Genomic DNA, 24,213 nt, shown 5'->3' with positions numbered 1-24,213 from the left:
AGAGAGGCAGGAGAAAATAGAGACATTTGAGACATGAAAGTGCTGATCCAGCTAAATAGGTATGGGAAAACTAGTCTTGATTTCAGACACAGAAAGACAGCTGGTGATCTGCCCGTGACTGCTTCAAGAGGGAAGAGAGGGTTTCTAGGGGATGGTACAAGGCAAATCCTAGACAGTAGAGGTCTCTCCTAGAGCGAAGAACCCTCTCGGAAGAGAGTGTGTTGCTTTGGCCAAAGTTGTGGAAGGCCAAACAGAAGGAAGAACTGGAATTTAGCCCTGTGCATTCCTGAGTCCATTCCCTCTCCCGTTGTGTTGATTCTGGCCCTCCGAACCTTTGTGTACTACCAGCTCACCTAGTTTCCTGTCTGAATACCAGGAGGCTATTGCCGAAGGGGAGCAGCAATCCTGGCTCTCAGAGAAGAGATTCTTCTTGCAGCAGCTGGAATGTCTGCAGAGAATTATTGCCAGCCTGGAAAAAGAGAAGAGGAAGTTGAAGGAATTCAACGCTGACTTGAGTAGGACGCTTAAGCAGGTAAACCAGGTTTTCACTGCCTCTGCAAAGCCTGACAGTCTGCCAGAACACAACACCTGTCCACAGCCAGCACTTTGGAGTCTTCTGCTTGTTGCTTTGCCTCTTGCTCCTTGTTTGGTGGCAGGCTTCTGTGACCTTCTCTCTCTTCAACGTGCAGGTGGAATGCGAACGCAGAAAACTGAAGAGATACTTCAAGCAGCAGTCACTGCAGATGCAGAGCTGAGCTGAGGACCTGCCGTAGCAGGGGAACCATGGCCATGGGCTTGGCTCAAGGCTTGCCTGCACTGCAGCGTCAGTGATGCTGTTGTCATCGAGGGAGGCGTGATTTTGAGTATTTGTATATATACTGTTAATATTATTTTCCTTTTTCATGAAGTAATAATAGTAAAGCTGGTTTAGTTTTCGATTCCAACTCACAAGTCTCCCTTCTTTCCTTTTGCCGGGGGCTGGAGTGGGGGTGAGAGAGGGTGGAGTTGGGGTCATAACCTCCGTTGTTTAGCTGCTGAAGAGACCGGGAAGGGGGCTGAACCCCGACAGAAGGGAAAAGTAGGATCAACCCGAGAAGCAGGTAGAATCCCTTCCTTTTCCAAAGTGCTCCATCAGCCTGCCCCTATGTGTTGTTCTGCTGCAGCAAGAGAAACATGAGCTTGCCATGGCACTGGAGAAGGTAGGGTCACCTAGGCAGGACTTGTGGGAGGGGGAGTTGTGACAGCAAGACTACTGCAGACGCTCTTTCTGTCAGTGGAAGACAGAGGAAATGTTGTTCTCCTTCTTAGAAAATAGTGATCGGAGCACACAGGCTCATTGGGGTAGTTATTCCTTGATGTGCCTATGGGGAACACTGACCTGGAGGAATGTCAGAGGCTCACAGGGGATGTGGAGTAAATGCTTGTATGCCGGTATGACCAACTGAATATGGAAATGTTCCTTTTTCTGTGCAAGTCAGACCTCCTTCTTCCTAGTAGATCTGACTGTATTTTATTTCCTCTGTGCTTCTGTCGTAGCTGGAGTTCTTGAGGATAGGTGAAGTGGGAAAAACAAAGCCCATTTCTTCTCACCCATCTTTCCCTGCAACAGTTGGCTTTAGGGGAACTTGAATCAGTTGCCCGGCTGCAATTGCTCCCAATTGCTGAGTATCAGATCAATTGAATGGCTTGTTACAAGACTTGGAGCTGAATTTAACCCTGCTCTAACTTAGTTAATTTAGTAGTGTCAAGTCATGATGAACGACATAAAAGTCATGATCTCTGTAAAAAGACTATTTACTGCCAAGTAAAAGTGCAAAGCTTCATTTTCAGAATATTATTTTTATTCACATAAATCCAGAAGACAAAGGCTCCTTTCCTTAGAAATAAAGTCAACTGGACACTGAAACTCCTTAAGGCTTCATTGAGATAACGGGATTTCTGAAAGCTAAATAGCAGACTAGAATTAACATTATAGTAAAAAAAATATGCCTTATTAGAATGAAACTATTTCAGTCCTTTCATAGCCAACCCTACCAATCCTGAGAGCATTAGATCACATAAACTCTTCATAGGCATACAGAGAAAATACAACTCCAGCAGTTTGGGTAGGTAACTACCCTCACTGGTATTTTAAGCCGCAGAAAATTGCCAAGTCAAAACCAAAGAATTTGTTTCTAAAAGAAGCAAGGACAAGACAAAGACCAAAAGTTAACACTTCAGATCATTGCAAGCTTCAGAGCACACAGGCTCGTTGGGGTAGTTATTCCTCAGTGTGCCTATGGGGAACACAGACCTTGAGGAATCTCAGAGGCTCACAGGGGATGCGGAGTTGGTGCTTGAAGTGAGAGATTTTCCTGCCTTGGTTGTCTTGTCTCTGCAGACAGAGCAGTCAGTGGCAGAGTTGACGGGAGCTCAGAGTAAGCTGAATGCTGAAGTAGCTGATCTACGTGCTGCAACAGCCAACATGGGCAGTGTCAATGAAGCTCTTGCATCAGATAAAGAGCAGCTGAACAAGCTTGTGCTGCAGGTGAGCTGAGTTGCTCTCAGCTTGGGAAGAGATTGTCTCCTGCGAGGGTGGCGAGGCACAGGTCCCGCAGGGAAGCTGCGGCCGCCCCCTCCCCGGCGGCGTCCCAGGCCCGGCCGGGGCTCGGAGCAGCCTGACGCAGCGGGAGGTGCCGCCGGGGCAGGAACTGCGGGGCGAGAAGGCCACGAGCCCCTCGGCGGCCCCGCGGCCCCGCCCCCGGCGGCACCTGCCGCGCGTCCCGCCCTCGCGGCGAGGCCGTTGTAAGGGGCTGTGGGCGAGCGAACCCCGCCGTGATGGCGGCCCGGAGTGAGTCCAGGCAGTGGCGGCAGGAGGTCACGCAGGAGGTGCTGGTGTGGGAGCTGCGGACCAAGGTGAGGGAGAGCCGGAGGCGGGGCGGCGGGAGAGCTGGGGAGGGGCTCTCGGTCGGCGGGGATGGGGCGCCGGGAAAGGTTGGAAGCGGAAAGAGGGGAGATTTCGGTGAGCTGTTGGGGTGCGGTTGTGCACTGTGAGGGCGGGGAGGCCCTGGCACGGGTTGCTCGGAGAAGCTGTGGCTGCCCCGTCCCTGGAGGGGTTCGAGGCCAGGCTGGCCGGGGCTGTGAGCCACCTGATGCAGTGGTGTCCCTGCCCAGGCAGCAGGGTTGAGACTGAGTGATCTTGAAGGTCTCTTCCAGCCTAAACCATTGTAGGATTCTGTGATCGTTCTGCTTGCTGCCGCTGCCTTCGGATGAACCGATGGCGCTGCCTTGGAAAGAAACCCTCTCTCTATTTCGTTACTCTTAAAGTCTGTAACGACTTGTTGGCTTTCTGGGCAGTGCTGTGCTTGGGCTGTAGAGGCTTAGAGAAGAGCTAACGCGGGAAGAGATGACTGTGCTACAAGTTGCACTTGTAACCCCATCGCAGGGGGTTGGAGCTAGGCTGATAGACCGATAGAGTAGTTTGGGTTGGAAGGGCCCTTCGAGATCATCTAGTTGCAAGCCTAGGTGATCTTGAAGGGCCCTTCCAACCGAAGCTAGTCTCTGAGTCTGTGATCTTCATTCTGTGTATCTGTCTAGGTGCTGAAGTACCAGACTCAGTCTCGAGTGTTGGAGGAGCATCTGCAAGCAGCAGGGGTGAGTGTGTGCGTTGCTGACTAACCGTAGTGTCCGTAGCATTCGTTAACACAGGCAAAAGCTCCCCAGTGCAGTACCAGAGGAAAAGAAAATTTTTCTACCCGAGGGTTTGAAGAAGCGCTGTAAGTCTGCCCATCGGTGTTTTGTCCAGGTGTCGTGACACTTATTCCTGGAGGAAGCCATGAGCTCCTGAGATACCTGACACATGGAGGGGAGAGCGATAGATGCTAACAGTCGTTAGCTAGGGGAGACAAGAACTGGACTAACCATTTCCTTTTTTCTTAAGGAATCCTTTTCAGGCACGTGGGATGGAGCCACAGAAGACCCTGGCCTTAAGAAAGCACTTCTTCTTTTGGAAGAGGAGCAGCGAAGGTACAAGGAAGAAGCATTGCTTCATGCTTGGTATCCTAGAGGATCATAGAAATGAGGGAAAACCCGTCTGTGATAACTGGTCTCCCCGAGGGAAGTGGTTGGGCAAGCAACTTTGAAAGGAGAAAGGACTACAACTGCGGGAACGGTGTTGTGTGCTGAATGTCTCTGTTTGGAGCAGGGAGTTATTCTGGGTGACCTCCCAAGATCCCTTTCTAGCTGATGTTCTTCTGTGGCCCAGTAAGTGAGAGCCTGAGGACAGTGCTAGAGACAGGGGGTGCATCCAATGAGCAGGCAGCACAGAGGGGAGGCAAGAGATTAACTGTGGGCATCATTGAAGCGGAAGGGGAAACCAAAGCTGCAGATGGAAGTGGAAGGCTTAAAGCAAAGAGAAGCAAGTGAGTTTGCCATGACAGAGGTCTTAGTTAATTCTAGAAAGCCCTTTTACTTCCTCTCAGTTGGACAGGAAAGTCAGCGTTGAGGGAGTTGGAAAATCATGGGGATGCTGCTTGTGGGTAGCAGTTGTTGAGGGGCCTCATTGCCGTTTGTCCCTTTCTCAGATGTGAGTACCTGAGAGAAGAGAACGCTTTCCTGCAGGAGCACCTTCGTAAAGCTAATGAGGTTAATTTAGCCCTTAAAGAAGAAGTTGGAAAACTGACAGTGGATAGCATGAAGGCCTGGGAGGAGCTGCCATCGAAGGAGCGTGATTGGTACCGTGAATTGGAGGTAAGGATAAGCTACGGGAGTGCCAGATGTGATGCCAGAGTGGAATGAGAGCGCGTTTCATTTCCAGCGTGGAGAACTTGCTGTGTGAAAGGAGTGGCTACAGTGAGGATCTGTGTGTTTTGACAAGCAGAAGACAGGGGTGTGAGATGGAGAATCATCAGCAAATCCTGGTGATGGAAGATGCCTGCATGCTGTGACCTTGCTGCTTGGTGTCAAAGACAAATGCTTGCTGTGGTTGGACACTGTAGGGCACTCACGCAGGATCACTCGTCTTTCTAATAGTTGTTGAATCTCTGTCCAGAGCAGTGGAGACTGGAGAGGTCTGTCTGTTGTCAGGTTCAGAGTAGTCAACAGAAGAATGAGACAGGCCTCCCTTACCAGCAGCCTGTTGTAAGCAACTCTGACCCTGGCTTTGGAGGGACTCGATTTTGCCTTCCTCTAGCAAGACTGTTTGATGCCTCTGCAAGAGGCTGGTGAATGGTGATCAGTTTTCTTTGTTGAAATCTGGTCCTGCAGAAGAAGGGTGGGCGTTTCCTTCTCTGAAGTGGAGTGGCAGGTGTGCTGAGGCTGCTTCTCTGGCACCTCCAGTTCTTGATGCCCCTTCTGTAGTAGTGGCTGAGGGACCTGGGGGTGTTTGATCTGGAGAAGAGGAGGCTGGGGGGACACCTCTCATTGCTCTCTGCAGCTCCGTGAAAGGAGATTGTAGCGAGGGGGCATCAGTCTCTTCTCCCGGGTAACAAATGATAGAATGACAGGAAACGGTCTCAAGTTGTGCCAGGGGAAGTTTAGATTGGCTACTAGGGAAAATTCCTTCATGGAAAGGGTTGACGAGCACAGGAAGAGACTACCCAGGCAAGTGGTGAAGGCCCCATTCCTGGAGGTGTTCAGAAACTGTGTAGACGTGGCACTTTGGGACATGGTTTAGTAGGCATGGTGGTGCTGGGCTGACAGTTGGCCTTGATTGATCTTGAAGGAAATAGAGGCAAGAGGTGCTAGGGCTAATGCATTCAAAGTAATCTTGGTATTTATGCAATGTTGACTAAGTTTTCTGTGCTTTCTGCATTTTTATATTGTTGTGATTACGGTGGTATCAGCAGAATTACATTTTTGTGCAGCAAAAGGATTATCTGATTAAGCAAAGTCTGTAAATGTCACGCTTGTGGTAAGTGCCCAGTGTACCAAACAGTAACGTTTGTTATGCAAAACTTGTACTTCACTTTTCTTTAAGTTCAACAACATTCATAGCCTTATATCACAAGATGTTGAGGGGAAATTGGTGTGCTCTTGAAGCTCAATTTGCATTTGTCTCAAGCCAGGAGTGGGTTTCCAGGGCTAGGTGGGGCGGAAAAAAAAAAAACCAAACAGCCAGAGGTGTATTTTGCTAAATGGAAATCCTGGAAGTCTTCTCATTATTCCAGTGCTGACTTAGGGAACGCTTTATTATTGATAGAAATTGTAGTTTCTGACCTTAGAAACAAAATATTTCATAGGAAGTTGACTTGGTAGATTGCTTATTTTAGAAAGGGTCCTATTGCTCATGAGCAGCTTTCCCAAACTGAAAGCACAACTGTATGCGTGTGCCATCCCAAGTTGCATCCAGCAGTGCATGCTCATAGGTAGCTGTGTGGTGGTGTCAAGTACTCCTCAGGGAAGCAGCTGCAGTGGTGGATGGTATCAAGTACTCCTCAGGGAAGCAGCAGTGGTGCAGCACAGTGTTTTGCACATTGAGGGTGCAGCAGCTCTTCTCTGAAAAAGGATATCTTCACCTTCTGCTCTGTGAGCAAGCCTGGGAAGAAACTTCCATTCTGGACTGCTTTGCAGAGGGCTTTGGTGATTAAGACATACCCCTCCTTCTGCGGGTAAACAAAACATACCTTGGACCCTGCACTGGGAGGCCAGGCGTGCACTTGGGATCTCGGCTGTGGCTGAACTAGTCCAGTTTTTGATGAGGTGGTAGAAAAGGGTTAGATTTCCAACTATTCAGGTATTTGTTGGTATATTCATGGCAGCACCTGTGTCAAATGGATTGTTTGAAACCTGTTTAATCAACAAGTTGCTTCTTGTGGGAAAGGTGCTGATGACTTGCAGAGCTGTCCTGCAATTCTCCCGAGTTGCCCTCTGCTTCTACAGATCCCTTGAATCCACCTGTCTGTGTTGTCCTCTTGTTTTGGTTTTTGACAAGCAGCAGAGAGATGATTATGCCGTCCCTGAGTCCGAGAGGGACTCCTGCTCTCCCAAGGAGGAGAAAGAAACAAACTGTGTAGCTCTGAATTCTTTTCCTGAGGCAAAGAATAGGCTTGCATCTTTCTATTTGTGCTTTTTGTTGTGAACTCTGCAACATTCAAAGCTCTATTCGTTTGAGCCAAGGGAGTGGGAGAAAGTCACTGTCTGCTGTCTTGTACTGCTCAGAAGGGGAGTGGTATCTTTAAGTGGTTGCAGTGGCATTTTAAGAGACCTGTGCAACCTTGTGGCTGGAAAGCTGCCCGAGAGAAAAGGACCTGGGGCTGCTGGACGACAGTGGCTGACCACGAGCCCGCAGTGTGCCCAGGTGGCCAAGGTGGCCAAAAGCATCCCGGCCAGTATCAGCAATGGTCTGGCAGGCAGGAGTAGGGAAGGGATCGTTCCCCCTGTACTCGGTGCTGATGATGCCGCACCTTGAATCCTGTGTTTAGTTTTGGCCCCCTCAGTACAAGAAAGATGTTGAGGGGCTACGGTGTGTCCAGAGAAGTGCAATGAAGCTGGTGAAGGTTCTGGAGCACAGGGGTGTTATGGAGAGTGGCTGAGGGACGTGGGGCTGTTTGATGTGGAGAGGAGGAGGCTGAGGGGGCACCTCTCATCGCTCTCTGCAGCTCCCTGAAAGGAGGTTGTAGTGAGAGGGAGTCAGTCTCTTCTCCCAGGTAGCAAATGATAAGATGAGAGGAAACGTCCTCAAGTTGTGCCAGGGTAAGTTTAGATTGGCTCTTAAGGAAAATTCCTTCGTGGAAAGGGTTGGCAAGCACTGGCTGTCCAGGCAAGTGGTGAAGGCCCTATTCCTGGAGGTGTTCAGAAACTGCATAGACGTGGCACTTTGGGACGTGTTTTAGTAGGTTTTGGAGGTGCTGCCGACAGTTGGACTTGATTGATCTTAAAGGTCTTTTCCAACTTTTAATGATTCTGTGATTCTGTGATTCTAGTCTGTCTTCTCTGAAAGATATGTGCAGAGACTGTGAAGGCTTGAACTGACATTTCTTTTTGTCTTTGTGTGTTTAGCTGTATGACAGGCAGAGCCACCTTGCGGGCTCCTTATTGCTTGGTTGTGCTCTTTCCCTGCCCATTCCTTGCAGGCCCTAGAAGAAGAGCTTTCTGCCAAGCAGGACTCTCTCAATTTCTTGCAGCAGCAGCAGCACAGGCAGGAGGAAGAGAAGTGCAGGAAGCTGCAGCAAAGAGTTGAGGAATTGGAGGTGGAATGCAAGATGTCCAGCATCCAACAACAGCACCTCCAGTCTCTGGTAGAAGCGCTCAGAAGGTGCGTGTTTCCTCCTTCTCCTGCGTTCTACAGGCATTCTGCTTCCAATTTGGAGAGTTCACAGGTGTTGTGGGCATAGGACTTGCCTGCCCTACTATATGTGTGCCTCTGTTTGACACTTTAGCATCCTCATGTCGCTGTTTTTCATGCTGTCCTGTCGATGCTGAGGCTGTCTTGGAGATTGAGAGCAGTGTTCTAAAGATGCCTCTCTCACAAGATGCTGCTTCCCTGAATTCTGTTCTTTGGGTGCCCTTTCCTAGCCACTAGCTCTGACTGAAGGAAGTTAGAAGCCTGCCTTCCTTTCTCTTTCCTTGTCCAGTTACCTTGTGGAATGGTGCAAATAGGATCCACGACTCTTCAAGCCTCTTCATTCTTCTAACATAGCCTTGTCTCTGCAGTCACTGTATCAAACTTGAGAAGAGCAGGGAAGAGCTACAGCAACAGCGTGAAGTAATGGAGCAAGAAGCCTCACGTCTGCATCAAAGTAACGTGGAACTGCAGCTGAAGGAAGACTTAGGCAAGAGGGAGCAGCAAGAAGCAATGGAGAGAGCACGTTGTGACCAAGAGTTACTGTGAGCGTTAAAGCTTTCTCTAGGCAGGGTTGGGCATTGCTGGATTGAGGAGGCCAGCCTGAGAAGAGAGAATTTTGCGTGCTTGTCATTGGTAGCATAGAAGGGCAAATGGAGCCCTTGAGCAGGTCTGCCTGCCTGCTGAGGTACAGCGCAGCTGCCTGCATGTGCTTTTCTTTGTGAGCCTTGAAAAATCATTCCAAACCTGACCAGAGTAGTTGATGATGGGCATAAGCTGAAGCGAAAGAGCTTTAGGCTGCCTTTAAGGAGAAGCAAGAACTGAAATTGTGGAGCAGAACAGGTTGCTCAGAGAGTTTGTGCAGATTCCAACCCTGAGAGTTTGGAAGACCCAAGTGGATAGAGCCCTGAGCAAGCTGGACTGATGCCATAGCTGACCCCAGCTGCTTTGCGTTGAAGGTTGGGCTAGAGGCGTCCTAGGGCCCCTGCCAGCCAGAATCAGCCTCTGATCCTGTGATATTGGGTTGGAAATTCCTAGGCATCTCCTCCCCATGCAGATTGCAGGCTTTTTGATCGTTTCACTGCTGAAGGCAAGGGTAATTGCGGGAATATAAATTTGGGCTTAAAAATTCTGTCTTACGCAAAGAAGAACTTTGGAGAGTCTTGTATCCAGTGTATTAAAGAGGAGAGAGAAGTAACAGGCAGGGAGTTAGTTTTCTGAGAGTACGTGAACTTTCTGGAAACATTCTGTGCTTTCTTAAAGCCTGTTTTACTTTCTCGATGACAAACATTTCACCTGTATCAATAACAAAGAGTTGACAGCGTTCCTTACGTCCATATAGTTCCATAGTGTAACTATAAAGGTGTTGGAAATACTCAAACTACCTTATCTGGGACATAGATTGCTCTTGGTAATGGAAATGAGGATGTTTTTACATTAAAAAGTCGTCTGTCTTTTCCCCTTCTTGTAGCCTGAAGGAGTTGGGTGCATTTAAAAGAAAAGATGCCTTTCTACAGAGCAAGTTGGTAGCTATGAGAGAAGAACTGGAGGAATTGCACCTTCAGAGGGGTCTGCTGCAGCAAGAGAAACATGAGCTTGCCATAGCACTGGAGAAGGTAGGGTCACCTAGGCAGGACTTGTGGGAGAGGGAGTTGTGACAGCAAGAGCACTGCAGATGCTCTTTCTGTCAGTGGAAGACAGAGGAAATGTTGTTCTCCTTCTTAGAAAACAGTGATCGGAGCACACAGGCTCATTGGGGTAGTTATTCCTTGATGTGCCTGTGGGGAACACTGACCTGGAGGAATGTCAGAGGCTCACAGGGGATGTGGAGTTGGTGCTTGAAGTGAGAGATTTTCCTCCCTTGGTTCTCTTGTCTCTGCAGGCAGAGCAGTCAGTGGCAGAGTTGACAGGGGCTCAGAATAAGCTGAGTGCTGAAGTAGCTGATCTACGTGCTGCAACAGCCAACATGAGCAGTGTCAATGAAGCTCTTGCATCAGATAAAGTGCAGCTGAACAAGCTTGTGCTGCAGGTGAGCTGAGATGCCCAAGATTTTGGCAGGCGTTGATCTCCAGCTGGCCTCTTGCCTTTTGCCAGTATGACCAGCTGAATATGGAAATGTTCCTTTCTCTGTGCAAGCCAGACCTCCTTCTTCCTAGTAGATCCGACTGTATTTTATTGCCTCTGTGCTTCTGTGGTTGTAGCTGGAGCAAGAGAATGAAGCTTTGTCAAGAAAAGTGGATGAGGTGGAGAGAAGAAAGGTCTCTGATCAGGAGAAGCTGCAATTGTGTGAAAGAATGAATGAAGAGCTCTCTGCAGAGAAAGCCCACCTGGAGCAGCTGCTGAAGAAAGCAGAGGAGCAAGAGAAGGGGCTGCAGGTCGAACTGACAGCACTGAGGAAGGAGAAGGAAGAGCAACTCCAAGTGAGACCCATACCCTGGTGCTGCTGGGTGGGCGTTTGTCTGCTGGGCTCAGTGAAGCTGTGGCTGTTGTATTCTGTGGGGTTTTTGTCACGCAGACACTTGGTGGTGGTGGAGGGCAGGCGTCTTTGTTTGCTTCTTGTGGGAAAGGTGCTGATGACTTGCAGAGCAGTCCTGCAATTCTCCGAGTTGTCCTCTGCGTCTACAGATCCCTTGAATCCACCTGTTCTGTCCTGTTCTCCACTAGAGAGGCTTAGTTTTGGAGTAACTGGTATGTTTGGCCAATATGCAGCAGAGGCTTGTGTTGACGAAAAAGGGAAAATATTGTGGTTAATCTTCAAGCTTGCACAGCGGCCAGGTATTCACCGGCTGGCAAACTGGACTGCCTCTTTGTGTAAGGAGAAGTAAAGAGTGTTGTGACATGAGGTGCTGAACAGCGTCCGCTGTCTCTATGGGCACAGATTTCTATAAAAGACCAAATGACGTTGCTCCGCAGAGGGGCTGTTCCCTGCCAAGCGTCACCTCATTGTATTCTGCAGCTCGATTCACTGAAGGAGGTGACACTTGGTTTTTCTAGAAGAAAAAACTCACTTTCTTCAGTGAGCGAAGTTGCTTTTGGAAAACCTTTCCTGGAAATTTCCAGCACGGAAATAGATTCTGATAAAATCTCATTTGGTGAGGTGGCACTTGTGGAAAGTGGGGTGGTTTTGCCTGGGGTGCATAGGTGTCTCCTGAAGGAGCTGTCTGCTCCCAGGCCACCCAGGGAGGCCTTCCCCATCCCGCTCAGGTCAGCAGTGCTGGTGCCTTTTGGCAGCGCAGAACATCAGTGCATGCCCAGTGGATGCCTCTCACTGTCCGCTGTCCCACTCACAGGTCTCCCAGCAGCCACAGGAGTTGGTGAGCAATGGGCTGGAGGAGCTGCGACAGGAGTCCTCTCGCCAAGCACACGCCCTGGCCAAGATGTCCAGAGAGAAGGAATTGCTGGTGCAGGAGAAGACTGACCTTGAGGTGCGACTGAGAGCCACAGAGTGGGACAGACAAAGCCTTTCAGAGCAGCTGGCAGAGGCCAGGTAAGGGCAGGGAGGAGACCTGAGGCAGGACACGCTTTAATATCTGTAATTATAGAGTATGCTGTGATCTAAATGTTATTATTTTGACAGCTAAAGCTGGCCAAGCTCTCCTGAGCCTGGAGCTTATGGTTCTGCCCCTTGCTCATTCCTTTGTGGAATCCAAATCAAGCCCACTTGGCTCTAAATTGAGGAATAATTAAACCACACAGACCTTTACTGAACCTTGAGTTTTCTCTGTGATTTTAGTTTCTTGTTCTGTGCATTTGAACACAGATCTTTCCTTCCCAAGGAGTTTAGCGTGTGGCCTTCACAACTCAAGGCTATTACCTATGGATGTTGTGAACAGGACGCTGCCATTTGGGCTGAAGTTAGAGGCCAGCGCTAAAAATCTTGAGGGCCTTCTGTTTCTAAGCTAACTGCTGTGAAGTGTGGTGCAGGAGCCAGGGTTGAATACCCCAGCAGCAGGGAAATCTCCTTGGGATTCTCGTCAGGCTTCAGGGTTCTTGCCGTCATAGATGTCTGGGTCCTGTACTCCTTAGCACGTACTGTTTAGAGACACTCGCTTTGTGTGTCGGGAGCAAGAAACTCATTTCTCTCCATACACACAACTTGTAGGTCAGGGAAGGAGATTCTGGAATCCAGCCTGTTTGAGGCTCAGCAGCACTTATCTCGGCTGGAGATCACCAGGAGTGAGCTTGAAATCCGACTTGATGCAGTCATGCAGACCAAGGAAGTGATGCGGGGTGAGAGCTTCTTGTGCTTTGTTTTTGACGATCCCCTGCCTGGGGAAGAAGGTGTAGAGATAGCTCTGTCTGCAGTGCTTCTGATGAGTGATGGAGCTGGAGACGGATCTTCCCTGCACTGAAATTCAAATGGCCTCAGGTCAGTAAAGTCAGAAACATTGTCCGTGTAGAATCTAATCTTGCCCTTTGTGGTGTTTGCAGGGGAATTGAAGTGCCTTCAGTCTGAGCTGGAAAGAGAGAGATCTCTCCTGAGGCAAAAACGGGAAATCGCGGCACAGCAGCTCTTACTGACAGAACAGCAGTGTGAGAATGCCTTCAAACTTCAGGAAGGTACCCGTGAAGCGGAAATAAGCAAGCCCCTGCGAGACCTGGTAGGAAACAACATGCTTCTGAATTCTTGAAGGAAGCTTTGTGGTCTGGCTTTAGAGGAATAGTAGCCTGAGTGGGTGAGATGGCAGGTATCATCTGTCACAGGTGGCACGTTGCTAGGCCAGGCAGTAGAGCCAGTAGCTCATAGTTGCAGGCAGGTGAAGGCCCTCAGGACATCAAAAGCAGTGTGATTGGCAGGTCAAGGGAGGGGATTCTGCCCTTCTACTCTGCTCTCCCGAGACCTCCCCTGGAGTCCTGTGTGCAGTTCTGGAGTCCTCAGCCCAGGAAGGCCGTGGATCTATTAGTGCGAGTGCAGAGGAGGCCACAGAGATGATCTGAGGGCTGGTGCATCTCCCATTTGAGGACAGGCTGAGAGCGTTGGGGTAGTTCAGCGTGGAGAAGTAAGCTCCGGGGAGATCTTATAGCAGCCCTGCAGTACTTAAAGGGGGCCTACAGGAAAGCTGGGGAGGGGCTCTTTATCAGGGAGTGCAGGGATAGCACCAAGGGGAATGTCTTTGAGCTGGAAGAGGAGGGATTTAGATGAGTTTTTTTCCTGTGAGGGTGGTGAGATACGGGCACAGTTTGCCCAGAGAAGCCGTGGATGTCCCATCCCTGGAGGTGTTCAAGGCCAGGCTGGATGACCTTTGAGCAACCTGATCCAGTGGGAGGTGTCCCCACCCATGGCAGTGGGGTTGGAACTGGATGAGCTTTAAGGTCCCTTCCACCCCAAGCATTCTATGATTCTAGGATTCTGACTGTGCTGGGTCAGTCAGTGCAGCCCCAGGTTCAGCGTGGGCCTAAGATGAGTGTGTTCCTTCCTTTCTGTCCCTTCACGGCTGACAGAGGCATTATGTGTGGGCTTGAAGCATACGGAACAGGCCTCTTGTTCCTGGTATATCAATTTGTGGTCTGTCTTGTGTGTAGGGCGTGGGGTTCCTGGCCTCTTTCTCAGCCTACACTCCATCTGCATCTTTTCATTGGTGAAAAGGGAGGTGAGCTTTGAAACCTTGAGAGACTCTTGAGAACAGTGGGAAATGCTAGGGAACAGGTATCCATCAGAGAGGGAAAGGTCATGTCTCCTTTCCTTTATGGTTGGACTCAATGCTTTGAAAGGTCCTTCCAAAGTACATGATGCTACAATTCTGTGATTCTTGGACCTGCTGGCTCTCCTTTTCTGTTCCCGGGTAGGACAGAGGATTTATGGAGGGCACAAAGCCACTACTGTGCACTACTCAGATGGGGTTCTGTGGGAAGGATGAAGCTTCACATTTTTTTGGAGGACCTTGGCTGGGACTCCATCTTCCCGTCTTTTCCTTCACTCATCAGGCAAGCGAACGGAAAGAGGTACAAGAGATGCTGAAGAAATGTGAAAAAGAGAAGGCAGAGAGAGAAGAGCAGCACGAGAAGGAGCTGTTAGATATGAAGCAGAAGGTTGCTGCCATGCAAGCTCAACAAGAAGAGGAGCGAGACAGAGCTGAAAATGCCAAGCAAGAGGTAAAGCCTGTGAAAAGGAGACTTTCTGTGATTATTTTTGCAAGGCTAGAGCTGGATATTGGGCTGTGCAGAGCATGTCTTACGTGTTTTCCTGCAGTGAATTTGGTGAGGTGAAAGGTGAGGAAGGCTCTCTTTGGGACTCGGAAGGAAACCTCTCCTAGTAAGCCAGGCAGAAACTCACCTCTCATTTTAGATTTTTGTGTTGCTCTTGTGTTGTGGTTTTATGCAGACTCACCTCAGAGTACCTTCTCAGTTCTCTTAGTGGTTCTCTTTTGATGTTTACTGATGCGTGCTTATGGCCTTAACTCTGTTGAAGACCAAACTGAGTTTGTATGACTGAATCCCCACGAGGCTGGGGTTTTCACCTGCGGGCAACGGAGGTGCATTGCAGGATTGTTGACCAAAGGAAAAAAAAAAAAAAAAAGATTTTTAAAGACTTCTCTCAAGTATTTCTGAGCAGTAAAACGGGTGTCTTCTGGGCTGTGCTTTAGGTCACCTGCTGGTAAGTTGCTTTGTGCCCAGATCTCCTGGTGTAGCACCGAGAGTCCTCCCTGTGTCCTACCCAAGGTTGTCTTTCTGCAGACTGCTGAAGGACAGCATTGCTCCAGCCTGTGCCTACAGGCATTGAACTGAGAGGGCAGTACTTAGAGATGACCGACCCTGTGTCCCTGGAATGTCAGTACTTTAATGAATCTACTGAATACCTTAAAACTGAAGGGATTTTTACCAAATCCCACTTAGAATAGATGACTTTTTCTGAAGGAGCTGCTAGCTTCATCCCTCTGGCAGCCTTGCGTTTAGCGCTAACTGGGCGCGTGTCGCTATTGAAAGACACCCAGGACGCATCTGGAGACGAGGAAAAGCCTCACCAGCAAGGCAAGGCAAGGCACTTGAGCAATGCCACAGGTTTTCCTGTTAGATGACTAAGGGTTTGTTGGAGATTCAATCACAGGTGGCTTGTGAATGGACTGTGTTTCTACTGCCAATCTCATTTACGAAGCTGTGTCTCCAGGTGGGCGGATAATGACTTAGGAGCCCAGCGGCATAGTGGTTTCTGAACATATGAGCCCATCAGTCTTTGAGTCATACCGCACCAACTTTAAAAGCATCTTCATCCTGGGTGCAACAATCCCATCTGAGACCAGTGGAGCAAAGGAAAGGGCCGCGTTATTTGTTTTTTTCCCCCTCGGGTTGGCTGTGACTTTTGGTCCGGATGCTCCACATGAGTCCTGCCACTTAGGAGGAGCAGTCTCTGCGCACTCACCAGTCACCAGCGCAGAGACCCACAACATCGGCAAAGCACAGCACAGACCTGCAAAAATTGACACTGCAAAGCCACTCAGAACACAGAGCCTTGGTGAGGAGCCCTGGCCTGGTGTGCTGGGTTTGACCCATCCACATCTGGTCAGTGGAATACATCAGGGTGAATTTTGAACTACGGCTGTGAGTACTGGATACTGGCCTGCACTCCCACCTTAGACAGCACTCCCTCAAAGCCATCAAAGCTTCCAGTCTTTTAGGGATACGTACCTCCTGTACCAAGGAGTTTAGCATGTGGTCTGCAGAACTCAGGGCTATTAGAAACACACTTGGAACAGCTAGTGGAAAAAGCAGAGGAGCAACAGGATAACATCACAGGAGATTTCTGCTCAGAGACTGGGCAATGTTTTGGAGAAATACGTTTATTGAAAAAATTAAAAAAAGCAGACAGTGTCCGCACACAGTACAGAGAGCGACAGAAACAACACATAGGGGCAGGCTGATAAAGCACTTTGGAAAAGGAAGGGATTCTACCTGCTTCTCGGGTTGATCCTACTTTTCCCCATCTGTCATGGTTCAGCCATGTTCTAGACAGTAAAGGTCTCTCCTAGAGCGAAGAACCCTCTCAGAAGAGAGTGTGTTGCTTTGGCCTGTGGAAGGCCAAACAGAAGGAAGAACTGGAATTTAGCCCTGAGCATTCCTGAGTCCATTCCCTCTCCCGTTGCCGAACCTTTGTGTACTACTAGCTCACCTAGTTTCCTGTCTGAATACCAGGAGGCTATTGCCGAAGGGGAGCAGCAATCCTGGCTCTCAGAGAAGAGATTCTTCTTGCAGCAGCTGGAATGTCTGCAGAGAATTATTGCCAGCCTGGAAAAAGAGAAGAGGAAGTTGAAGGAATTCAACGCTGACTTGAGTAGGACGCTTAAGCAGGTAAACCAGGTTTTCACTGCCTCTGCAAAGCCTGACAGTCTGCCAGAACACAACACCTGTCCACAGCCAGCACTTTGGAGTCTTCTGCTTGTTGCTTTGCCTCTTGCTCCTTGTTTGGTGGCAGGCTTCTGTGACCTTCTCTCTCTTCAATGTGCAGGTGGAATGCGAACGCAGGAAACTGAAGAGATACTTCAAGCAGCAGTCACTGCAGATGCAGAGCTGAGCTGAGGACCTGCCGTAGCAGGGGAACCGTGGCCATGGGCTTGGCTCAAGGCTTGCCTGCACTGCAGCATCAGTGATGCTGTCATCATTGAGGGCGGTGTGATTTTGTGTATTTATATATATATATACTGTTAATATTATTTTCCTATTTCATGAAGTAATAATAGTAAAGCTGGTTTAGTTTTCGATTCCAACTCACAAGTCTCCCTTCTCTCCCTTTGCCAGGGGCTGGAGCGGGAGGTGAGGGAGGGTGGAGTTGGGGTCATAACCGCTGCTGTTTAGCTGCTGAAGAGACCGGGAAGGGGGTCCCCTCCTTTTCCAAAGTGGTCCATCAGCCTCCCCCTATGTGTTGTTCCTGTCACTCTCTGCTTTGTGTGTGGACACTGTCTGTTTTTTTTTATTTTTTTCAATAAACTTACTTCTCCAAACCACTGCCCAGTCTCTGAGCAGAAATCTCTTGGTGATGTTGTCCTGTTGTTCCTCTGCTTTTTCCTCCAGCTGCTCCAGGGGTGTGTCTAATAGCCCTGAGTTCTGCAGTCCACTTGCTAAACTCCTTGAGAAGGAAAGGTCTGTATTGCACAGGACAAGAAACTAAAACTAAAACCAGAGAGAAAACTTGGGGAGTCTGTGGAAGTCTTCGTGGTTTAATTATTCCTCACTTCAGAACGAAGTGGGCTTGCTTTGGACTCTACAAAGCAATGGGCAAAGTCCATGACCATAAACCCAAGACTCAGGAGAGCTTTACCGGCTTTACCTGCCAAAAAAATAACATTTAGATCATAGCATACTCTATAATTACAGACATTAAATCACGTCCTGCCTCAGGTCTCCTCCCTGCCCTTAACCTGGCCTCTGCCTGCTGCTCTGAAAGGCCTTATCTGTCCCACTCTGTGGCTCTCAGTTGCAGCTCAAGGTCAGCCTTCTCCTGCACCAGCAACTCCTTCTCTCTGGACATCTTGGCCAGGGCGGGTGCTTGGTGAGAGGACTCCTGTCGCAGCTCCCCAGCCCACTGCTCACCAACTCCTGTGGCTGCTGGGAGACCTGTGAGTGGGACAGCGGACAGTGAGAGAACTTAGTTTTCTTTATTAATCAAGGCACGTAAATATTCTTAATGACCAGCTATAATCACGAGCCAATACTTGAGGGAAGTAACATAATCCTAAAACACCATCTACCATAATGTATTTTGACAATTATTTCAATTAATTTTATAAGTTCAGGAATGTGGGTGTTGTGCGTAAGGCTAAATTTTGTTGGAAATCTCAGCAAACATTGTGTTATGCTGGTTTACAGCAAGGGAGGATTCAGTTCTGGGATTTCAGATCTAGAACTGCAGGAATTGTCTCCAGTGGGATATGTGAACAACTACTCACAGTCAAAGGAGCTAAAATGACTGAGGGTGGGCTTTTAAAACTACTTTTTTTAAAAACTACTTTTAAAACTGTGAGTGGGACAGCGGACAGTGAGAGGCATCCACTGGGCATGCACTGATGTTCTGCGCTGCCAAAAGGCACCAGCACTGCTGACCTGAGCAGGATGGGGAAGGCCTCCCTGGGTGGCCTGGGAGCAGACAGCTCCTTCAGGAGACACCTATGCACCCCAGGCAAAACCACCCCACTTTCCACAAGTGCCACCTCACCAAATGAGATTTTATCAGAATCTATTTCCGTGCTGGAAATTTCCAGGAAAGGTTTTCCAAAAGCAACTTCGCTCACTGAAGAAAGTGAGTTTTTTCTTCTAGAAAAACCAAGTGTCACCTCCTTCAGTGAATCGAGCTGCAGAATACAATGAGGTGACGCTTGGCAGGGAACAGCCCCTCTGCGGAGCAACGTCATTTGGTCTTTTATAGAAATCTGTGCCCATAGAGACAGCGGACGCTGTTCAGCACCTCATGTCACAACACTCTTTACTTCTCTTACACAAAGAGGCAGTCCAGTTTGCCAGCCGGTGAATACCTGGCCGCTGTGCAAGCTTGAAGATTAACCACAATATTTTCCCTTTTTCGTCAACACAAGCCTCTGCTGCATATTGGCCAAACATACCAGTTACTCCAAAACTAAGCCTCTCTAGTGGAGAACAGGACAGAACAGGTGGATTCAAGGGATCTGTAGACGCAGAGGACAACTCGGAGAATTGCAGGACTGCTCTGCAAGTCATCAGCACCTTTCCCACAAGAAGCAAACAAAGACGCCTGCCCTCCACCACCACCAAGTGTCTGCGTGACAAAAACCCCACAGAATACAACAGCCACAGCTTCACTGAGCCCAGCAGACAAACGCCCACCCAGCAGCACCAGGGTATGGGTCTCACTTGGAGTTGCTCTTCCTTCTCCTTCCTCAGTGCTGTCAGTTCGACCTGCAGCCCCTTCTCTTGCTCCTCTGCTTTCTTCAGCAGCTGCTCCAGGTGGGCTTTCTCTGCAGAGAGCTCTTCATTCATTCTTTCACACAATTGCAGCTTCTCCTGATCAGAGACCTTTCTTCTCTCCACCTCATCCACTTTTCTTGACAAAGCTTCATTCTCTTGCTCCAGCTACAACCACAGAAGCACAGAGGCAATAAAATACAGTCGGATCTACTAGGAAGAAGGAGGTCTGGCTTGCACAGAGAAAGGAACATTTCCATATTCAGCTGGTCATACTGGCAAAAGGCAAGAGGCCAGCTGGAGATCAACGCCTGCCAAAATCTTGGGCATCTCAGCTCACCTGCAGCACAAGCTTGTTCAGCTGCACTTTATCTGATGCAAGAGCTTCATTGACACTGCTCATGTTGGCTGTTGCAGCACGTAGATCAGCTACTTCAGCATTCAGCTTATTCTGAGCCCCTGTCAACTCTGCCACTGACTGCTCTGCCTGCAGAGACAAGAGAACCAAGGGAGGAAAATCTCTCACTTCAAGCACCAACTCCACATCCCCTGTGAGCCTCTGACATTCCTCCAGGTCAGTGTTCCCCACAGGCACATCAAGGAATAACTACCCCAATGAGCCTGTGTGCTCCGATCACTATTTTCTAAGAAGGAGAACAACATTTCCTCTGTCTTCCACTGACAGAAAGAGCGTCTGCAGTAGTCTTGCTGTCACAACTCCCTCTCCCAACAAGTCCTGCCTAGGTGACCCTACCTTCTCCAGTGCCATGGCAAGCTCATGTTTCTCTTGCTGCAGCATATCCCTCTGAAGGTACAATTGCTCCAGTTCTTCTCTCGCAAGGAACCAACTCACTCTGTAATAAGGAATGTTTTCCTTCAAGATCAATCAAGGCCAACTGTCAGCCCAGCACCACCATGCCTACTAAACCATGTCCCAAAGTGCCACGTCTACACAGTTTCTGAAAACCTCCAGGAATGGAGCCTTCACCACTTGCCCGGATAGCCTCTTCCTGTGCCTGTCAACCCTTTCCATGAAGGAATTTTCCCTAGTAGCCAATCTAAACTTCCCCTGGCACAACTTGAGACCGTTTCCTGTCATTCTATCGTTTGTTACCCGGGAGAAGAGACTGATGCCCCCTCGCTACAATCTCCTTTCACAGAGCTGCAGAGAGCAATGAGAGGTGTCCTCTCAGCCTCCTCTTCTCCAGACCAAGCAGCCCCAGTGCCCTCAGCCACTTTCCATGACACCCCTGAGCTCCAGACCCTTCACCAGCTTCATTGCACTTCTCTGGACAGGTTCCAGCCCCTTAACACTGAGGTGCCCATAACTGAACACAGGATTCAAGGTGCCGCATCACCAGCACCAAGTACAGGGTGATGATCCCCTCCCTACTCCTACTGGCCAGACCATTGCTGATAGAGGCCAGGGTGCTTTTGGTCCTCTTGATCACCTGGGTGCACTGTGGGCTGGTGTTCAGGCACTGTCGACCAGAAACCCCAGGTCTTTTCTGACTGGCTGCTTTCCAGCCACTCTCACCCAAAATGAGAACAACTGTCATCACCGGGTCTTCTTTAATAACTACTACAGAAGGGGCATCAAGAACTGGAGGTGCCAGAGAAGCAGCCTCAGCACACCTGCCACTCCACTTCAGAGAAGGAAACGCCCACCCTTCTTCTGCAGGACCAGATTTCAACAAAGAAAACTGATCACCATTCACCAGCCTCTTGCAGAGGCATCAAACAGTCTTGCTAGAGGAAGGCAAAATCGAGTCCCTCCAAAGCCAGGGTCAGAGTTGCTTACAACAGGCTGCTGGTAAGGGAGGCCTGTCTCATTCTTCTGTTGACTACTCTGAACCTGACAACAGACAGACCTCTCCAGTCTCCACTGCTCTAGACAGAGATTCAACAACTATTAGAAAGACGAGTGATCCTGCGTGAGTGCCCTACAGTGTCCAACCACAGCAAGCATTTGTCTTGGACACCAAGCAGCAAGGTCACAGCATGCAGGCATCTTCCATCACCAGGATTTGCTGATGATTCTCCATCTCACACCCCTGTCTTCTGCTTGTCAAAACACACAGATCCTCACTGTAGCCACTCCTTTCACACAGCAAGTTCTCCACGCTGGAAATGAAACGCGCTCTCATTCCACTCTGGCATCACATCTGGCACTCCCGTAGCTTATCCTTACCTCCAATTCACGGTACCAATCACGCTCCTTCGATGGCAGCTCCTCCCAGGCCTTCATGCTATCCACTGTCAGTTTTCCAACTTCTTCTTTAAGGGCTAAATTAACCTCATTAGCTTTACGAAGGTGCTCCTGCAGGAAAGCGTTCTCTTCTCTCAGGTACTCACATCTGAGAAAGGGACAAACGGCAATGAGGCCCCTCAACAACTGCTACCCACAAGCAGCATCCCCATGATTTTCCAACTCCCTCAACGCTGACTTTCCTGTCCAACTGAGAGGAAGTAAAAGGGCTTTCTAGAATTAACTAAGACCTCTGTCATGGCAAACTCGCTTCTCTTTGCTTTAAGCCTTCCACTTCCATCTGCAGCTTTGGTTTCCCCTTCCGCTTCAATGATGCCCACAGTTAATCTCTTGCCTCCCCTCTGTGCTGCCTGCTCATTGGATGCACCCCCTGTCTCTAGCACTGTCCTCAGGCTCTCACTTACTGGGCCACAGAAGAACATCAGCTAGAAAGGGATCTTGGGAGGTCACCCAGAATAACTCCCTGCTCCAAACAGAGACATTTAGCACACAACACTGTTTCCGCAGCACACAAGAGGTTGTAGTCCTTTCTCCTTTCACAGTCTTAAGTTCTTCATTGAACCACAATTATGTCCTGACTAAAGTTGCAATAAAATTTTAATTTCCCATGGAACTCCCAATTTTTTCATTTCTTTTTGCTACTAAGAGAAAGGAAAACAATTTTTTGTTCCAGGACACTGGCTCTATGTTAAAAACATGGGTCAGGTTTTCATTGCTTCTCTTCAGGAATAATCGAAGAAACTGTACTGTTCAGTAGTGTGCCCAGATGGCCAGCGGCAGCCTGGCTTGTATCAGACAGAGTTTGGCCAGCAGGAGTAGAGGAGTGTCCATCCCCCTGTACTCTGCACTGGTGAGGCCACATCTTGAACACTGCATTCAGTTTTGGGGGCCCTCACTACAAGAAAGACATTGAGGTGCTTCAGCATATCAGAGAAGGGCAACAAAGCTGGTGAAGGGTCTGGAGAACAAGTGCTATGAGGAGCGGCTGAGGGAACTGGGGCTGTTTGGCCTGGAGGAGACCCAGGGGAAACACCTTGTCACTCCCTACAACTACCTGAAAGGAGGTTGTAGTGATGCACATGTCTTCTTGGTCTCTTTTCCCCAAGTAACAAAGGACAGGATGAGAGGAAATGGCCTCAAATTGTGCCAGAGGAGGTTTAGACTGGATATTAGGAAAAATTTCTTCACCAAGTTGTCAAGCATTAGAAAGAGGTGCCCAGGGAAGTGGTTGAGTCACCATCCTTGAAGATATAAAAGACATGCAGATGTGGTGCTTAGGGACATGGTTCAGTGGTGAACTTAGCAGTGCTAGACTAAGGGTTCAACTCCATGATCTTAAAGGTCGTCTCCAACCTAAGCAATTCTATGATTCTAAACTCTCCCTTTCCTAGGAAAGAACAACCTCCATCAGCAGAACATCCTCATACAACTATTACTTTGGTATCAGATAAGATCTTTCGGGCATTTATTTTACTAAGTCCTAAAGAAGCTGAACAGGAATGTTTAGGAGAAACGGATTGCTACAGATAGGTGGCGGACTACCAAGAGTGCATCAGGACCAGAAATAGTAATAAATACATATACTTTGCACAAGGCACACTTTCCAGGTGTAGAGGCTTTTTGATAATATGCAGTAAAACACAACCAAGAAATGAAGAAATATTCTTAAAAGCATTAAAGCATTCATTTACCTTTGCCTGTACCACAACACGAACTTTCTTCAAAGAAACCACCATTCAGATCACACCATCACCTCTTGCCAGATCCTACAGCAGTTATATCAGCAATTTTCACAAAACAGAAGGGATTTCAAGCTCTTTCTTCCAAGTATTTCCCCAGAAACCAAACTTGCAGCACTGCTGCTGACTAGCCTTGCTCTCAGCAGCAGCAGGAAACACTGCTTTCCAGGCCACCTGCCATAAACTTCATCTAACAACATGTCTGCTTGAACTTACCAGAACAGAAGAAAGGCCGAACTGCCACATTAATAAATGTTGTTCATTAACGCTCTCTCTGAATTTTGAGGAAATAAAAGACTCTGCTTCCTCTTTCCAAGAACATTCTGCAGATAAAGACTAGCTGAGGCACAGTTGCAGGTTAATGCATGGCACTTGTTGATTAAACAGGTTTCAAACAATCCATTTGACACAGGTGCTGCCATGAATATACCAACAAATACCTGAATAGTTGGAAATCTAACCCTTTTCTACCACCTCATCAAAAACTGGACTAGTTCAGCCACAGCCGAGATCCCAAGTGCACGCCTGGCCTCCCAGTGCAGGGTCCAAGGTATGTTTTGTTTACCCGCAGAAGGAGGGGTATGTCTTAATCACCAAAGCCCTCTGCAAAGCAGTCCAGAATGGAAGTTTCTTCCCAGGCTTGCTCACAGAGCAGAAGGTGAAGATATCCTTTTTCAGAGAAGAGCTGCTGCACCCTCAATGTGCAAAACACTGTGCTGCACCACTGCTGCTTCCCTGAGGAGTACTTGATACCATCCACCACTGCAGCTGCTTCCCTGAGGAGTACTTGACACCACCACACAGCTACCTATGAGCATGCACTGCTGGATGCAACTTGGGATGGCACACGCATACAGTTGTGCTTTCAGTTTGGGAAAGCTGCTCATGAGCAATAGGACCCTTTCTAAAATAAGCAATCTACCAAGTCAACTTCCTATGAAATATTTTGTTTCTAAGGTCAGAAACTACAATTTCTATCAATAATAAAGCGTTCCCTAAGTCAGCACTGGAATAATGAGAAGACTTCCAGGATTTCCATTTAGCAAAATACACCTCTGGCTGTTTGTTTTTTTTTTTTT

The 24,213-nt window shown here is 48.7% G+C and overlaps 2 protein-coding genes across 4 annotated transcripts; one reads left to right on the top strand and one right to left on the bottom strand.

The window, feature by feature from the left end:
• The first annotated feature begins 2,544 nt into the window (after window positions 1–2,544).
• Window positions 2,545–16,858, top strand: LOC128852044 (centrosome-associated protein CEP250-like). Of its 3 annotated transcripts, none has more exons than XM_054065438.1 (15): window positions 2,545–2,895; window positions 3,577–3,633; window positions 3,920–4,005; window positions 4,563–4,728; window positions 8,106–8,233; window positions 8,632–8,805; window positions 9,732–9,876; window positions 10,143–10,289; window positions 10,462–10,680; window positions 11,551–11,747; window positions 12,363–12,490; window positions 12,692–12,861; window positions 14,186–14,353; window positions 16,388–16,543; window positions 16,701–16,858. In XM_054065438.1, exons 1-15 carry the CDS (start codon window positions 2,818–2,820, stop codon window positions 16,764–16,766), a joined length of 2,085 nt encoding a protein of 694 aa, XP_053921413.1. In that variant the 5' UTR covers window positions 2,545–2,817; the 3' UTR covers window positions 16,767–16,858. The 3 variants fall into 3 exon arrangements, with proteins under 3 accessions (XP_053921413.1, XP_053921412.1, XP_053921411.1); XM_054065437.1 differs by having other exon boundaries at window positions 8,103–8,233; XM_054065436.1 differs by having other exon boundaries at window positions 8,052–8,233.
• A 1,460-nt stretch (window positions 16,859–18,318) lies between these two features.
• LOC128852072 (uncharacterized) lies at window positions 18,319–21,479 on the bottom strand. Its single transcript, XM_054065592.1, has 3 exons — window positions 19,881–21,479; window positions 19,467–19,613; window positions 18,319–19,294 (listed from the first exon to the last, which is right to left on the bottom strand). Exons 1-3 carry the CDS (start codon window positions 19,923–19,925, stop codon window positions 18,647–18,649), a joined length of 840 nt encoding a protein of 279 aa, XP_053921567.1. The 5' UTR covers window positions 19,926–21,479; the 3' UTR covers window positions 18,319–18,646.
• Between the last annotated feature and the right edge of the window lie 2,734 nt (window positions 21,480–24,213).

This window comes from Cuculus canorus, chromosome 4 (assembly GCF_017976375.1).
Source record: "Cuculus canorus isolate bCucCan1 chromosome 4, bCucCan1.pri, whole genome shotgun sequence".
Lineage (NCBI taxonomy): Eukaryota > Metazoa > Chordata > Aves > Cuculiformes > Cuculidae > Cuculus > Cuculus canorus.
This window is presented reverse-complemented; position numbering and strand designations above follow the sequence as displayed.

Coding starts and splice junctions, on each gene's coding strand:
- LOC128852044 (XM_054065436.1), top strand. CDS start 2,818: ATGGCGGCCCGGAGTGAGTCCAGGCAGTGGCGGCAGGAGGTCACGCAG. Junction 4,006..4,562: donor TTGGAAGAGGAGCAGCGAAG/GTACAAGGAAGA, acceptor TCCCTTTCTCAG/ATGTGAGTACCTGAGAGAAG. Junction 11,748..12,362: donor GAGCAGCTGGCAGAGGCCAG/GTAAGGGCAGGG, acceptor CACAACTTGTAG/GTCAGGGAAGGAGATTCTGG.
- LOC128852072 (XM_054065592.1), bottom strand. CDS start 19,925: ATGCTGCAGCAAGAGAAACATGAGCTTGCCATGGCACTGGAGAAG. Junction 19,614..19,880: donor TTGCCATGGCACTGGAGAAG/GTAGGGTCACCT, acceptor TTGTCTCTGCAG/GCAGAGCAGTCAGTGGCAGA. Junction 19,295..19,466: donor TGAACAAGCTTGTGCTGCAG/GTGAGCTGAGAT, acceptor CTGTGGTTGTAG/CTGGAGCAAGAGAATGAAGC.